General features: G+C 45.3%; 1 protein-coding gene across 6 annotated transcripts in view; it reads left to right on the top strand.

The window, feature by feature from the left end:
- Positions 1-17,962, top strand: part of piezo2 (piezo type mechanosensitive ion channel component 2) — a 499,687-nt gene that overhangs the window by 369,352 nt on the left and 112,373 nt on the right. For all 6 annotated transcript variants that reach the window (XM_033019396.1, XM_033019395.1, XM_033019392.1 and 3 more), the window contains exons 11-16: positions 1,580-1,709; positions 2,488-2,606; positions 5,981-6,223; positions 10,734-10,845; positions 15,069-15,250; positions 17,205-17,353. In XM_033019396.1, the coding sequence (XP_032875287.1) occupies positions 1,580-1,709; positions 2,488-2,606; positions 5,981-6,223; positions 10,734-10,845; positions 15,069-15,250; positions 17,205-17,353 (935 nt within the window). The remainder of the gene's footprint in view (positions 1-1,579; positions 1,710-2,487; positions 2,607-5,980; positions 6,224-10,733; positions 10,846-15,068; positions 15,251-17,204; positions 17,354-17,962) is intronic.

Raw genomic sequence — 17,962 nt, 5'->3', positions numbered from 1 at the left:
TCCAGTCTTCAATTCAACTGTCCAGTTCCTGGATTCGGAATGTAGGAACAAGGAACTGCAGATAGACACAAAAAGCTGGAGAAACTCAGCGGGTCAGGTAGAATCTTTGGAGAAAAGGAATGTGACGTTTCGGTTTTATTCGTCACATGCATCCGAAGGTGCAGTGAAATGAATTTGCGCGATACATTTAAAAAGAACACACAATACACAATAACATTTAACACAAACATCCACCACAGCATTCTTCACTGTGGTGGAAGGCAACAAAGTTTAGCCAGTTCTCCTCCTTGCTCACCCGTGGTCGGGGCCATAAACCCGATGTACAGGCCCTCTCGTCGGGATGATTGAAAATCCGACATGGGGACGGTCGAACACACTCCGCGGCTTGGAATTCCTGAATCGGCACTTTCCTTGGAGTTCCCGAATCGAACCCTTCTTCAGTCTCGATCCGAAACGTCATCTATTCCTTTTCTCCAGAGATGCTAACTGGCCCACTGAGTTACTCCAACTTTTTGTGTCTATCTTCAGTTTAAACCAGCATCTGCAGGTCCTTTCTGCACAACAAGAACCACAGGTGCTGGTTTACACTAAAGGATACAAAGATAATCACAAAGTGTTGGAGTAAATTAGCAGGTCAGGCAGCAGTGTTTCATCGTCTCCATTCTAAATGGCTTACTCCTTATTCTTAAACTGTGGCCCCTGGTTCTGGACTCCCCAACATCGGGAACATGTTTTCTCCCTCCAGCGTGTCCAAACCCTTAATAATCTTATATGTTTCAATAAGATATCCTCTCATCCTTCTAAACTCAAGAGTGTACAAGCCCAGCTGCTCCATTCTCTCAGCATATGACAGTCCCGCCATCCCAGGAATTAACCTTGTAAACCTACGCTGCACTCCCTCAATAGCAAGAAAGTCCTTCCTCAAATTAGGGGACCAAAACTGCACACAATACTCCAGGTGTGGTCTCACTAGGGCTCTGTACAGCTGCAGAAGGACCTCTTTGCTCCTATATTTGATTCCTCTTGTTATAAAGGCCAACATGCCATTCGCTTTCTTCACTGCCTGCTGTACCTGCATGCTTACTTTCATAGACTGATGTACAAGGACCCCCAGATCCCGTTGTACTTCCTCTTTTCCCAACTTGACGGCATTTGGATACTAATCTGCCTTCCTGTTTTTGCTACCAAAGTGGACAACCTCACATTTATCCGCATTAAACTTCATCTGCCATGCATCTGCCCACTCCCCCAACCTGTCCCAACCTAAATATATCAATTAGATTATCTATATTCATAATGTTTAGTTCAGTACACAATTACTTGATTTCACACACCTTCTGATTTCAGTCTCCAAAGACCAGGAAACTCCAAAGTATAAACAAGGTGAAAGAGACTGACAGAAATCCCACCAGAGAGAGGATCAGGGCTTCTTTGAGGCTGATATCTTTGGAAGAGAGTTGACAGCAAATTCAATAAACTTAGAATATCAAAAAAAAAAACAGATGAAAGGAGCAAATGTTGGCTCTGTGCTTGGCTCTTGTTCATTGGTCTCCTAAGAAGTATTTTCCACCCGCTCCAGGCCCTGCTAGCAACAGTAAATGGAAATCCCACTGACTACCACGCCGTGCAAGGTGAGAATGGTCCAGTCTCACTGGAGATGTACTCCACCCCACAATACAAATGGGACCAGATGGAAAATGTATCCCCTGGTAAGTTAAACGATGAGTTTAGCTGAATTTAGTTTAGTTTATTATTATTGTCACGTGTACCAAGGTACAACGAAAAGCATTTTTTTTTGTGTGCTATCCAGTCAGCGAAAAGACTACATGATTCCAATCAAGTCGTCTCAGTGTACAGGTACAGGATAAAGAGAATAGCGTTTAGCGCGAGATAAAGTCCAGTAAATTCAGATTCAAAATAGTCTGAGGGTCTCCAATGAGGTAGATGGGAGGTCAGGAGTTGTTGGTAGAAAAGTTCTGTTGCCTGATAACAGTTGGGAAGAAACTCCCTGAATATGGAAGTATGCGTTTTCACACTTCTGCACCTCTTGCCTGATGGGAGAGGGGAGATGAGGAAGTGACCGATGTGGGACTCTTCCTTGATTATGCTGGTGGCCTTGCCGAGGCAGTGTGAAGTATAGATGGAATCAATGGAAGGGAGGTTGGTTTGTGTGATTGCCTGGGCTGCGTCCACAATTCTCTGCAATATGTAACTCTGTCCAATATAGTTAAGGTCCCATTGTACCCTAGGACATTTCTTAACTGCCAGCCGTTGCAGACTTACATTAAAGTCTAGGTACATTTACCCGGTGCAAGTGATAATTTATTGTATATTCATTGCACAGTTATTGCATCTAATATGCAAATATGCCTGTAGTTCTGCAGCTAGTAAGAATTTAATTGTTCCTGTGAAGATCAGGTGCATGTGACAAATAACCAGACTTGACCTAAATGTAAACAATAAAATGGTGTTGTTTATTATTGTCAGACAAAATGAAAGACGAAAGTGTTTCGGAAGAGCCGGTCAACAGCAGACTCAACAGCCTTATCACCTTTTTCCGATTCATTATGAAGCAGAGCTATATTTGTGCACTGATTGCTATGATGGTAAGTGCATTGAGTGGGCAGCTAACTGTAGACTCACCATTGTGTATGAAGGAACTGCAGATGCTGGATTAAACCAAAGATAGACACAACATTCTGGAGTAACTCAGTGGGACAGGCAGCATCTCTGGATGCTGGATCCCATTCCTTCTTTCCAGAGATGCTCCCTGTCCCGCTGAGTCACTCCAGCATTTTATGTCTATTCACCATTGTCGTGTTCCTTCACACTAATTAGGTGCAGCAGAGACCTGAATGTTTTTGCAGCATGGGATGGTTATACAAATAGCCAATACTTTCAAAAGAAGAATTTCTGGCGGTACGATGGACTAGCGGTAGCGTTGCTGCCTTTCAGCACCGGAAACCCATGCATAATACTGACTACGGGTGCTGACAGTGCGGAGTTTGTACGTTCTCCTCGTGACCACATGGGTATTCTCTGGGTGCTCCGGTTTCCTCCCACACCCCAAAGACATACATGTTTGTAGGTTAATTGGCTTTGGTAACAATTGTAAATTGTCCCTAGAGTGTAGGATAGTGTTAGTGCACGGGGATGGTCGGAGTGGACTCATTGGGCTAAACTAAACCACTTACAGAATAACTTGAGGGTGGCACAGCCGGCAGGGCCGTTGTCTACAATGATCCAGGTTCAATCCTGATCTCAGTTGTTGCCTGTGTGGAGTTGGCAGGTTCTCTCTGTGACCGCGTGGGTTTCCACCCACATCCCAAAGATTTTGGGGGTTGGTAAATGAATTGGCCATGAGTGTTGAAGGGTGTTGTTGAGTTGAGAAGTTGATGAAAATGAGAAAAGAATAAAATGGGATTGATATAAAATTTGTGTATATAATTACTTGATGGTTAGCATGGAGCCGATGGAATGAAGGGCCTGTTTCCTTGCTGTATCGCTCTCTGACTATAAAATCAGAAACTACCTGACAGATCATTTTTCACTTTATAACGTGTAGGAAGGAACCCATAGAGTCATACAGCACGGAAACAGGTCCTTCAGCACAATTCAGCCCATATGGACCAAACTGCCCCATCTAGGATAATCCCATTTGCCGGCATTTGGCCTATGTCCCTCTAAACATTGCTAACCATAGACCTATCCAATGATTTTAAGTGTTGAACTACATAACTACCTCCTCTGGCTGCTCATTCCATATACCTACCACCCTCTGTTTGAAAAAGATTCCCCTCCGATTCCTATTAAATCTTTCCCTTCTCACCATAAATCTATGCCATCTAGTTCTTGATTCCCCAACCCTGGGAAAAAGACTATATTATATACTTAGATGTATCCAATCTTCTGGCTTACCATTTATCTTCACAGCATTGCAGCTTTTTCTTTCAATTTGATTTGATCCTTAACCTCCTTAGCTACAGTTGATGCATCCTTTATGTCAACACCTTTTTTTCTCACCAGAATATGCATTTTGGTGAGATTGATAAAATATCTCCTTCATTATCTGTCACTGTTGATCCATCCTCACTTGTATCTACCTATCACTTGCCAGGCTTTGTCCCTCCCTCACCTCCTTTCCACCTTACCCCGGTCTGCTACATTCACTCTGAAGAAGGATCTCGACCCAAAACGTTGGCTTCCATGTCCTCAGAGATGCTGGCCTGGCCCGTTGAGTTGCTCCATCACTTTATGTCTTTTTTTTGTAAATCAGCATCTGCAATTCTTCGTGCCTCCATCGTAAACTCCATTCTAGTTTACCAACCCACTTCAGCCAACTCTGGCCTCAAACCAATGTCACTGCCTGTATTTAACGTCAAGGCTCAAGGTTCAAACCCAAGTTTCCCGCTCAAACTGGATTTGAAATTCAGTGTAAGTACTTAATGTAAATGTTTTGGCTTTCACATTTTTCAGTTATGTTCAGTCCCACAATTCATAACTTGAGGGGACTTCATTGAAACTCACAAAGGAACTTAATTGAAATACACTGAATAGTGAAAGGCCTGGATAGCGTGAATGTGAGAGGATGTTTCCTCTAGTGGGAGAGTCTATGACCAGAGGCCACAGCCTCAGAATAAAGGATGTACCTTTAGAAAGGAGATGAGGATGAATTTCTTTAGTCAGAGGGCTAGTGATTCTGTGGAATTCTTTGCCACAGATGGCTGTGGAGGCCAAGTCAATGGATTTTTTTCAGGTGGAGATTAACAGATTAATGATTTGTAAGGGTGTCCGGGGTTATGGGGAGAAGGCAGGAGAATGGGGTTGAGAGGAAATGATAGATCAACCATGATTCAATCAATCAATCAATCAATCAATCAATCAATCAATCAATCAATCAAGCACTTTATTCATCCCCGAGGGGCAATTTAAAGGGCGCATTACAGTAGCTTTTTAAAAAAGAAAGGGACACAATCAACGAAGAGACAAACATTCAAAGCTACTCTCTGCACCAACCGGTCGACCGCACGAGCAGTGACCCGGCAAGGATTGGGTTGTCAGCAGCGATACAATAATAAAGAACACACAAAATGTAACACAAACATCCACCACAGCATTCATCACTGTGGTGGAAGGCACAACAATTTGGCCAGTCCTCCTCCATGTCCCCCCCGTGGACAGGACCAGAGTCCAGAGTCAGTCCAGGATCGGCTCTTCCTCACCGGAGACCGCGGCTTTAAGTTGTTGTAGGCCAGCAGGCCGGCGGTCAAGATTTAAAGTCCCCGCCGCAGCCAGATGCACCGTAGACTGCAGGACCGGCGGTCGAAGCTCCCCTCCAGGGGTGATGGTGTCCATGCCGGCCCCGCGGTAGAAGTTGCCCGCGGGCCGGCAGTGGTGGCTTCTTCTTCCCCCGGGTCCCCCACGAGGGATCCCGGGCTGTAGACGCCGCACCAGCTGGAGCTCTGCAGACCGCGGCTTCAGGCTGCGACTTCAGGCTGCCGGCTGCCCCGGGCCAGCGAAACGGAGCGCTCCCCTCCAGCGAGCCCCAGCGAGGGTTCACCCACTCCACGCCGAGAGTCCACACTGCGCCCGCCGCTAAAGTCCCGGGCGCGTCTCCGGGAAAGGCCGCGCCAATCCTTGATGTTAGGCCACGGGGGAGGCGACCTGGAAAAAGTCGCCTCTCCATGGAGGAGGCGACCGAAGCGGTTTCCCCCTTACCCCCCCATACCACCCCCACACAAAACACACGAAGGAACATTAAATACATACTTAAAAACAAACTAAAAAGTAAAAAAGGTTGAAAAAACTGACGCGCTGCTGACATGGCTGCTGCCAGAACAGCGCCCCCGGAGTAAGCGAATGGCGGAGTAGACCTGATGGGCCTAGTGGCCTAATTCTACTCTTAGAACTTACAAACCTATGAACTTTACGATAGTTTCCTTTGTTTGTGAAACTTTTTAATGCTGTTGCTTTCCTTTAGGCTTGGAGTATTACCTACCACAGCTGGCTAACCTTTGTGTTATTGATTTGGTCCTGTGTACTGTGGATGATGCGTGACCGGAGGAAATATGCAATGCTTACATCCCCATTCATGGTCTTCTATGGAAATGTCTTGTTAACCCTACAATATATCTGGAGTCTTGACCTTACCAAAGAGGAACTTCCTGAGCCATCGGGAGTATTAAAAAAGATGAAGACCCCGTGTGTCGAACTGGGTTCAAAGGTTGGTTTTAACAGAAATAACATCCTAAAAAAACATTGTCAATATTTATCATAGAGTCGTAGAGTCATACATCATGGAAACTGGCCCTTTGGACCAACTTGCCCATGCCGACCAACATGCCCCAACTACACTAGTCCCACCTGCCTGCTCATATTCCTCTAAACCTGTCTTATCCATGTACCTGTCTAATTATTCCTTAAATGTTGCAATAGTCTCTGCCTCTACTAACTCCTCTGGAAGCTCGTTCCGTACACCCACCACCTTTAGTGTAAAAAGGTTACCCCTCAGATTCCTATCAAATCTTTCCCCTTGTTTTCAGAATTCAGATTTCTGGATAATTGGGATCTCTTCCGGGACAGGGGTGACCTGTATAAAGGGACGGGTTGCACCTAAACTGGAGGGGGACCAACATCCTAGCGGGAAGGTTTGCTAATGCTACACGGGATGGTTTAAACTAGATTGGCAGGGGCGTGGGATTTCGTGCAGGACAGAGGCACATGAATCTGAGGGGTAACCTTTTTACACTAAAGGTGGTGGGTGTAGGGAACGAGCTTCCAGAGGAGTTCGTAGAGGCAGAGGCACATGAGAGGCTAGAAGTTGGTACGGAGGGTGGCGTGGGAAAGGTTAGTGGACAGAAAAGGCAGATGAAAGGCAGAGACCGAGGAAGGGTTGGTTTAAACAGCACGTTTTTTAATGCACGGGGCCTGACGGGTAAGGCAGGTGACCTTAAGGCATGGATAGTTACGAGCGACTGGAATGTTGTAGCCATGACTGAAACCTGGTTAAGGGAGGGGCAGGCCTGGCAGCTCAATGTTCCAGGGTACAGGAGCTTCAGGAGAGACAGGGATGAGCGAAAAAGAAGAGCGGGGGTTGCATTGTTGGTTAAGGAGGATGTCACGCTGTGTTCAGAGGTGGTTCATCTAGTGAGGCTATATGGGTGGAACTGAGGAACAAGAATGGAAAATTTAAGAAAGAACTGCAGATGCTGGAAAAATCAAAGGTAGACAAAAATGCTGGAGAAACTCAACAGGCGAGGCAGCATCTATGGAGCGAAGGAATAGGTGATGTTTTCGGTCGCAACCCTTCTCGCTAGAATTTAGAAGATTGAGGGGGGATCTTATAGAAACTTACAAAATTCTTAAGGGGTTGGACAGGCTAGATGCAGGAAGATTGTTCCCAATGTTGGGGAAGTCCAGAACAAGGGGTCACAGTTTAAGGATAAGGGACCGAGATGAGGAAAACATTTTTCACACAGAGAGTGCTGAATCTCTGGAATTCTCTGCCACAGAAGGTAGTTGAGGTCAGTTCATTGGCTATATTTAAGAGGGAGTTAGATGTGGCCCTTGTGGCTAAAGGGGTCAGTGGGTATGGAGAGAAGGCAGGTACAGGATACTGAGTTGGATGATCAGCCATGATCATATTGAATGGCGGTGCAGGCTCGAAGGGCCGAATGGCCTACTCCTGCACCTATTTTCTATGTTTCTATGTTTCAGACTGATGTGGGGGTGGGGGTAGGGGCGGGAAGAAGAAAGGAAGAGGTGGAGACAGTGGGCTGTGGGAGAGCTGAGAAGGGGAGGGGAAGGAGGGAGAAAACAAAGACCACCTGAAATTGGAGAAGTCAATGTTCAAACCGCTGGGGTGTAAACTACCCAAGCGAAATATGAGGTGCTGCTCCTCCAATTTGCGGTGGGAGTCACTGGCCATGGAGGAGGCCCAGGACAGAAAGGTCGGATTCGGAATGGGAGGGGGAGTTGAAGTGCTGAGCCACCGGGAGATCAGGTTGGTTAATGCAAACTATGCATAGGTGTATGGCGAAGCGATCGCCAAGCCTGTGCTTGGTCTCACCGATGTAGAGCAGTTGACACCTAGAGCAGCGGATGCAATAGATGAGGTTGGAGGATGTGCAGGTGAACCTCTGCCTCACCTGGAAAAGGGTAACTAGAGAGAAAATTGCAGGAGCCCTGGCTGAAATTTACAAGTCGCCCTAAATACAGGAGAGGTGCCGGAAGACTGGTAGGTGGCAAATGTTGTGACTCTTTTCAAGAAGGGCTGCAGGGAAAATGCTGGGAACTATAGGCCGGTGAGTTTAACATCTGTAGTTGGTAAGTTACTGGAGAGTATTCTGAGGGATAGGTTATACAGGCATTTGGGTGGTCAAGGGCTGATTAGGGATAGTCAGCATGGTTTTGTACGTGGGAAGTTGTGTCTCACAAATCTCATTCATTTTATTTGAAGACATGACCAAAAAGGTTGATGAGGGCAGAGCTGTAGATGTTGTGTACATGGACTACAGTAAAGCGTTCAACAAGGTTCCGCATGGTAGGCTGCTCTGGAAGGTTAGATCACATGGTATCCACGGAGAGATAGCTGAATGGATAGCAAATTGGCTTCATGGAAGGAAGCAGAGAGTAATGGAGGAACTTTGCTTCTCAAACTGGAGGCCTGTGACTAGTGGTGTGCCTCAGGTTTCGGTGCTGGGCCCGTTACTGTTTGTCATCTACATCAGTGATTTGGATGAGAACATACAGGGCAAGATTTGCAAGTTTGCTGATGATACAAAAGTTAGTGGTTTTGAAGATGGTTGTGAACGATTGCAACAGGATCTGGATAGATCGATTGGCCAGGTGGGCGGAGAAATGGTTGATGGGATTTAATACAGAAAAGTGTCAGGTGTTGCATTTTGGGACGTCGAACAAGGGCAGGACCTACACAGTGAATGGTAGGCCTCTGGGTAGCGTTGTAGAGTAGAGGGATTTAGGAGTACAGGTGCAAGGTTCCTTGAAGGTCGAGTCGCAGGTAGATAAGGTGGTCAAAAAGGATTTTGGTACTTTGGCCTTCATCAGTCAGAGTGAGCATTGAAGTTTGGAAGTCATGTTGCAGTTGTATAAGACGTTGGTGAGACCGCATTTAGAGTATTGTATTCATTTCTGGGCACCATGTTATAGGAAAGATATTGTCAAGCTTGAACGGGTTCAGAAAAGATTTACGAGGATGTTGCCAAGACTAGCGGGTGTGAGCTATAGGGAGAGATTGAATAGGCTGGGTCTATTCCATGGAGCGCAGGAGGATGAGGGGAGATCTCATGAGAGGAATAGATCAGGTCGATGCTGAGTATTTTGCCCAGAGTAGAGGAATCGAGGACCAGAGGACTTAGGTTCAAGGCGAAGGGGAAACGTTTTAATAGGAATCGAGGGGTAACTTTTTCACACAAAGGGTGGTGGATGTATGGAACGAGGTGCCAGAGGAGGTACTTGAGGCTGGGTCTATCCCATCGTTAAAGAAACAGTTAGACAGGTACATGGATAGGACAGGTTTGGAAGGGTATGGACCAAGCGCAGGCAAGTGGGACGTGTAGCTGGGACATTGTTGGCCGGTGTGGGCGACTTTGGCCGAAGGGCCTGTTTCCACACTATATCACTCTATGTCTCTATTGTACCAACCTTCTGATAAATTTGTCTGAAATTCAGCTCTCTACCATTGTGTTGTATTTTCAAGTGGGCAGGGAAGGTAGGATGGGGCAGGGAAGCTATAAATCATTCAGAATCTGGCAAAAGAGAAATAATTAATATTTAATATTTTGTTGTATATTTTTAATAAATATTGAATGTGAATTAATGACCGTCTCCAATAGGCTTTAAGAAGCTGCCATTTTATATCCCGCCATTTCTACTGATGAAGGTGCAGTCATGTCATTGTAGGGGAAGGGAGTTCCACCGATGATGAAGAAATAGCAATATAATTTCAAGTCAGGGATAGTCATAAGTTCTAAGAACAGAATTAGTCAATTTGGCCCATTGTCTATGCCATTCAATCATGGCTGATCGATCTTTCCCTCTCGACCCCATTCTCCTGCTTTCTCCCCATTAACCCCTGACACCCGTACTAATAAAGAATCTGTCAATCTCCATTGACGGCCTCCACAGCCGTCTGTGGCAATGAATTCGACAGATTCACCACACTCTAACTAAAGAAATTCCTCCTCATCTCCTTTGTAAAGGTACGTCCTTTTAATCTGAGGCTATGGCCGCTGGTCTTAGACTCTCCCACTAGTGGAAACATGCTCTCCACATTCATTCTATCCAGGCATTTCACTATTTGGTAAGTTTCAATGAGGTCCCCCCCCCCCCTCATCCTTTTAAATTCCAGTGAATACAAGCCCAGAACCGTTAAACGCTCATCATATGTTAACCCACTCATACTTCGGTTCTACGAATGAAGGTGGTGTTACTTGGTTGTTGAGGAGATGGTTCCACCAGCGATGGAGAAATAGTGAGATCATTTCAAGTCAGGGTCAGTGGAAGCCATGGAGAGGTAATTGCAGAGACACCCATACCCCTTGCTCTTCTTGAGGTTTGGGAGGTACTTTCAGAGTAGCCTAAAGGATAAGTATAAAGCTACCTACAGAATGGCCCGAAACTAATTATACCTTTTCAGAAATGTATCTTCATTTTATCAGCATGTCATTGATTATTTCTGTGTTCAGAACAATAAGGGTCTTTTTTCTTAACAGATCCTGTGTACCTTGACATTCTGGCTTTTGCTCCATCAATATATCACGGAGCGTCGCGAGGCGGAAAAGCAAAGGGGATCTGCTTTATCCCAGGTCAAAGTGGAGGAAAAAGGTAAAACATACTTACATTGCTTGTTAAGAAGAATTTCTGAGTGATGAGATGCATTTGGGAGGACAAGGGTGAATTAGGGATAGACAGCGAGGTTTTGTACGTGGGTGGTCGTGTCTTCTTGAAGAAATAATCAAGAAGATTGATGAGGACACGGCCGTAGACATAATCGCTATGGACTTCAGCAAGGTCTTAGATACAGTTCCGCTTGAGAGGCTGCTCTAGTAGGTCAGGTCGCATGGAATCCAGGGAGAACTAGCTACAGCTCCACCACTGATTTTCCGGCAACTGGTGGTCTGGCACCTCCTTTTAATCTGGACAAAATGACGGGAGCGCACATGAAATCCCCCTCCCCTGGAAGTGCTCCCGAAAATGTGGTGCCTAGGTCGGGTGAGGCGGCCAGTCTCGATCTCATCGGTACTTCCGCAGCCAATCGATAACCGGTCGAATTTGCCCCCTGCAGCCGGGTCTCTGGAACTCTGGCCCGGCCAGAGCCAGCAGATCCAATCCCACACTTGACTTCCAAGGACGCCTTTGTGGGCCAGTATCTGAGCCCTTCGGTGGCCTTGGTGGACAGTTCAAGTACCATTCAACTCCTCTTGGAGGCTGTGACTTATGTTGGTCTGGAAAAAACAGATAATCCAGAAAGGCTCTGGAAACCAAGGATGCTGGAAAATTGGTGGTGAACCTGTAATTGGATACATAACTGACTTTCTGGTAGGAAGCAGTTTGTTTTTCAGATCTGAGACGTTCGGTTACTGGTGTGCCTCAGAGATCAGCGCTGAGCCCAGTGCTGTTTGTCATCCACATCAACAATTTGGATGGGAGTGTTACAAGGCATCACTAGTAAGTTTGGCAGATGACACGACGATAGGTGGTGCAGTGGACAGTGTAGATGGTTATCAAGAATTACTGTGGGTTCTTGATCAGTTGGGTAGGTGGGCTGAGAAATTGCAAATGGAGTTTAATTCAAATAAGTGTGAGGTGTTGCATTTCAGGAAGTCAAGGCAGGGATAAATCGTTGCAGTAAAAGGCGAGGGAGTGACATAGAACCGATCGGTCTCGGAGTACAGTACGGAGAAAGTGGAGTCACAAGTAGATAGGATGGTAAAGAAAGCTTTTGGCACATAGACCTTCATCAGTCAGGGAATTGAGTATAGAAGTTAGAACGTAGACGCAAAATGCTGGAGTAACTCAGCAGGACAGGCAGCATCTCTGGAAAGAAGGAATGGGCGACGTTTCGTGTCGAGACCCTTCTTCAGACTGATGTCAGGGGAGGGGGCGGGACAAATAATGTAGGCGGAGACAGTAAGACTGGTGGGAGAACTGGGAAGGGGAAGGAGATGGAGAGGGAAAGCAAGGGCTACTTGAAGTTGGAGAAGTCAATGTTCATACCGCCGGGGTGTAAACTACCCAAGCAAAATATGAGGTGCTGTTCCTCCAACTTGCGCTGGGCCTCACTCAGGGTCTCGATCCGAAACGTCGATGTAAACCAGCATCTACAGTTATTTCTCGCACATAGAAGTTGGAACATTATATTTCAGTTTTACAAGATGCTGGTGAGGCTGTACATGGAATATTATAGAAACATAGAAACATAGAAAGTAGGTGCGAGAGTAGACCACCAGGTCCGTCGAGCCCGCACCGCCATTCGCTCATGGCTGAACACTAAACAGACACACTTACCCACAAACAGTAGACACAAGACACAGAACACAAGACACTACCCTCCCCTTTATACCGCTATCACCCCTCTCCACCCCAAAAACCTCGTGATCTCCTGGGGGAGGCAAAAAAACGGATAAAAACCCAGGTCCAATTCGGGAAAAAAAATCCGGGAAATTCCTCTCCGACCCCAATCTAGGCGATCGACACTTGTCCAGGAGATCACTCAGGTCTTACTATACTAACCATACCTAGGTCCATATCCCTGCCCTCTCCCCGTAGCCCCTTATCCCCTTGGCAGCTAAAAAACCATCTATTTTAGTCTTAAATATATTTAAAGTTTCTGCTTCCACTGCTCCCTGGGGCAGTGAATTCCATAAATTAACCACCCTCTGGGTGAAGAAGTTCTTCCTCATCTCAGTTTTAAAAGAGCCCCCCCTTATTCTGCAACTATGTCCCCTAGTTCTAGTTTCCCCGATCATTGGGAACATCCTCGGTGCATCCACCCGATCAAGGCCCCTCACGATCTTATATGTTTCAATGAGATCGCCTCTCATTCTTCTAAACTCCAAAGAGTAGAGTTCCAGCCTACTTAACCTTTCCTCATATGTCAATCCCCTCATTGCAGGAATTAATCTTGTAAACCTTCGCTGCACTGCCTCCAGGGCTAGTACATCCTTTCTTAAGTATGGACCCCAGAACTGTACACAGTATTCCAAATGTGGTCTCACTAATACTGTGTACAGCTGCAGCAAGACCTCCGTGTTTTTATACTCAATCCCCCTAGCAATAAAGGCCAAAACTCCATTGGCCTTCCTGATTGCTTGCTGCACCTGCATACTAACTTTTAGTGATTCATGTACTAATACCCCTAGATCCCTTTGCGTTGCATTACAACGCAGCTCCTCCTCATTTAGAAAATAACTTGCCCTATCATTTTTTTTCCCAAAGTGAATGACTTCACATTTATTAGTATTAAACTTCATCTGCCAAGTTGTTGCCCACTCACCTAGCTTATCTATATCCTTTTGCAGACTCTTCCTATCCTCCTCATCCCCTACTTTTCCTCCCATTTTTGTATCGTCCGCAAATTTTGATATATTACACTTGGTTCCCTCCTCCAAATCATTTATATAAATTGTGAACAACTGGGGTCCCAGCACCGACCCTTATGTTCAGTTTTAGTCAATCTGCTTTTGAAAATATGGCATTAAGCTGGATAGAGTGCAGAGAAGATTTACAAGGATGTTACCAGAACCTGAGGGCCTGAGCTATAGGGAGAGGTTGGGCAGGTAAAGCTTTTTGCCTTGGAGTGCAGGAAGTTGTGGGGTGATGTTATACAGGTGTACAAAAGCCTAGGCAGAATAGATATCGTTAATAGGCAGAATCTTTTCCCAGGGTAGGGGAATCAAGAGGACATAGGTTTAAGAGAGGGGAAAGATTTAATAGGAACCTGAGGGGCAACTTTTTCACACAGGCTCGTACATGGTAGGAGCAGCCAGAATAAATGGTTGAGACAGGTAGAATACTAACTTTTAAAAGACATTTGGACAGGTACCTGAATAGGAAAAGTTTTGAGCGATATGGGACAAATACAGGCAAATAAGACTAGCTTAGATGGGGCATCCCATTGGTATATTTGAGTTGGGCTGAAGGGCTGTTTCCTTTGACTCTGATCTTTGAAGCAGAATGTCTCACGTGCAATGTCCAGGACACCAACAAGCATCTTGAATTCTTTAGTACGGTGGTAAACAATACAGGTGGATATTGGTCTTTCCCATCAAGGAGATAATTGGAATGAACTTTCCCCACCAAAGTCCCCCTGATCCCCACCATTGCTCCTCCTCAGCAGCCATTCCACCTTCCAATGAAAATCTGACAAGAGTTTTATAAGCCAACTGACTCATTCAAGATCATAAGTTTATGTTCATAAATTCTAGGAGCAAAATTAGGCCATTCGGCCCATCATGTCCACTCCACCATGGCTGATCTATCTTTCCCTCACAACCCCTTCTGCTGCCTTTTCCCCATAACACTGACACCTGTACATATCAAGGATCTATCAATCTCTGCCTTAAAAATATCCATTGTCTTGGCCTCCACAGCCGTCTGTGGCAATTAATTCCACAGATTCACCACTCTCTGGCTAAAGAAATTCTTCCTCAGCTCCTTTCAAAAGGTATGTTCACTTATTCTGAAGCTATGGCCCCTGGTCCTAGACTCTCCCAATAGTGGAACCATCCTCTCCACATTCACCCAATCAAAGGCCTTTTACTATTCGGTAAGTTTCAATGAGGTCCCCAAATGCCCCCCCCCCCCACCCCCTCACCCCACACCCCTCATCTTTCTAAACACCAGCGAGTGTTTAGAAAGACTAACTTAACTTCAGGTGAACTGAACTTAAGATGAACACAAGCCGTCAAACGCTCCTCATATGTTAACCCAATCATCCCTTATTCACTACATTGTCACAAGGGTTTGTGGCCAAAAGTCTATCCTCTGAGAATGTAAAATGTCCACTTAAAGCTGCCAGATAACCCTGTGTTTTTCTGTTTGTGCAGAAGATAGCCAGCAAGGAAAGGAGATAATGAAAGTATTAGGAAACCTGGTGATGGGAATGTTTGTCAAATATTGGATTTACATCTGTGGCGGAATGTTTTTCTTCGTCAGTTTTGAGGGCAAGATTGTCATGTACAAGATCATCTACATGATGCTGTTTCTGTTCTGCGTGGTTCTATATCAGGTACGTATTTCAATGGTCAATGGTCAAGTGAAGTATTGCCATACCGAAGCACAATCCCCGACTAGCAAAGGTGGAAGGGGGGGAAGAGGGGTGGAGAAGTGGGAGAAATAGATGTGCACCAGGAGTGGGGCACAGAACGGTGAGAGGAGAATAAAAGAGGAGATTGGTTGTTACATAAAATTGGAGAATTCAATGTTCATACCATTGGATTATAAGCTACCCAAGCAAATTATGAGGTGTTGTTCCACCAGTTTGTGTGTGGCCTCACTCTGGTAGTGGAGAAGGCCTATGCTAGACAGGTCGGTATGGGAATGCTTTCTGCACTGTAGAAAATGCTGTTCAGCAGCAATGCTGAGAAGAATAGGAGTTCCACATTTAACTACAAGATATATTATACAACAGTACTAAATTCAAAGTTGCATAATTACGTGTGACCGCGGGACTTTTTAAAGAAGTTTAGTTAAGTTTAGAGATACAACGTTGGAACGGTCCCTCCGGTGCACACCAATATATATGCAACTCTCTGTTGTCTAATTTTGTTATAGTTGGTGGAGGGGTGATTTAAAACAGTTAATGCAGTTAATTGTATTCTTAAGGCAACATTTTAATGCGTACTGCTACACTTCTTGTAAATTACATAGAATAGTACTGCATATGTACAGGCCCTCTCAGCCCACAATGTCCAAGCTGAATGTATTGCCAAGTTATACTGATCACTTCTGCCACTTCCACCACCACCCCTGGTAGCATATTTCAGGCACCCACCACTCTGTGTATAACAGGAACTTGCCCCGCACATCTTTAAGCTTTCCCTATCTGAGCTTAAAGCTATTTCCTCTAGATTTTCTACATTTCTAGCCTGGGAAAAAGTTCTAACTGTCTACCCTATCAAAGTATCTCATAAGTTTATAAACTTCTATCAGGTCGCCCCTCAGCCTCCGCTCTACAAATCCAAGTCCATCCAACCTTTCCTTACAGCCTAGTCCCAACAGGATATATGGATATATGAAAAGTCATGTTCATTATGTTTATTAGATGTTGGAACATAATTAGGCAATTTGGCCCAGTGAGTCTGCTCCACCGTTCGATCACGGTTGATGCATTTTTCCCTCTCAACCCCATTTCTCCTGCCTTCTTCCCTTAACCTTTGGCTCTATTAATAATTAAGAACCTATTAACATCTGCTTTATAAATGCCCAATGACATGGCCTCCACAGCTGTGAGTGACAAACAGATTCACCATCCTCTGGCAGAAGAAATACCTCATCTCCATTCTACAAGGTACATCCTTATATTCTGAGGCCATGCCCCCTGGCCCTAGACTCTCCCACTACTGGAGCCATCCTCTCCATATCCACTCTATCCAGGCTTTTCATCACTCGGTAGGTTTCAATGAGATACCCCCTCATCCTTCTAAACCCCAGCGAGTACAGGCCCAGAGCCCTCAAATGTTCCTCACATGTTAACCCAATCAACTGCGGAATTATTTTCATGAAGTCCCTCCAACGATGTGGAAACGGGGTGAAAGGCTGTGGAACAAGGAGCAATTCAGACCATTGAACCAAGAGCACCGTGTGTGAACACTGTACGACACGGTTACAGATCCGTGGTCGTAAGAACAATCCTTCTTCCCAGTTAAATCATGCAGGCAAGCATGCCACAATGAAAACCAAGTTCAGTTTTCTCTTGCTTGTGTTTTCCCCGCTGTAAACTCTAAATTCTGGGAATATAATTCAAGGAATTACAGCACTGTAGACCAAATCTTGCAACCATTCCTTGGAAGTGTAGCCTGGCAGTGTGAGTTTGGTATCACTGTTCAGACCGTGGCATTGAAGAGATTTATTTTGGAAGCTAATGTGGTCAAATCCAAAGCGTCCAAATATAATAATTATTTGTTATATAATCCTATTTTTCTTGGCTGCTTATACTTCTGAAGGCTTTTTTTTTTTTCTAGGTACATTATGACTGGTGGCGGCGAATCCTGAAGTATTTTTGGATTATTGTTGTTTCCTACACAATGCTGGTCTTGGTCCTGGTGTACACCTATCAGTTTGATTCATTCCCGTATCTGTGGCAAAACATGACGGGAATGGATATTGAAAAGTGAGTAACTGATAAATTTAATGCATACTGGTAACATAGGTGGTGAGAGCAGGTATTAAGGGAGGTGGTTCTGGGATGCCAGAACTAACTGTTGAGCCTTCCTGAGGTTTTGTGGGTTTAACTCAATGAAACACCAGCGAAGGGAGGTGCCCACTTGATAACCAAACATGATGCCAAGACCAACTCTTATCTGCCTTTACGTAATGCATATCCCTCCATTCCCTGCATATCCATGTGCCTATTCAAAAATCTCTTAAACACCACTACCGTTTCTGCCTCCACCACCATCTATAACAATGATGTGGATAAGAACATACAGAGCATGATTAGCAGGTTTGCAGATGATGCAAAAGTGGGTGGTATTGCAGATAGTGAAGTTGGTTGTGAAAAATTGCAGCAGGATCCTGATCAGTTGGCTAGGTGGGCTGTGGAATGGTGGTTGATGCAATTTACTATGGAGAAATGTGAGGTGTTGCTTACCAGACTTTTGGGAAGGACCTACACAGTGAATGGTAGGCCTCTGGGTAGTGTTATAGAGCAGAGGGACCTAGGAGTGCAGGTACATAGTTCCATGAAGGTAGTCGTAGGAAGATAGGGTGGTCAAAAAGG

This window comes from Amblyraja radiata, chromosome 4 (assembly GCF_010909765.2).
Source record: "Amblyraja radiata isolate CabotCenter1 chromosome 4, sAmbRad1.1.pri, whole genome shotgun sequence".
Taxonomy (NCBI): Eukaryota; Metazoa; Chordata; class Chondrichthyes; order Rajiformes; family Rajidae; genus Amblyraja; species Amblyraja radiata.
The sequence above is the reverse complement of the archived record's forward strand: the minus strand, read 5'-3'. Positions and strand labels throughout refer to the sequence as shown.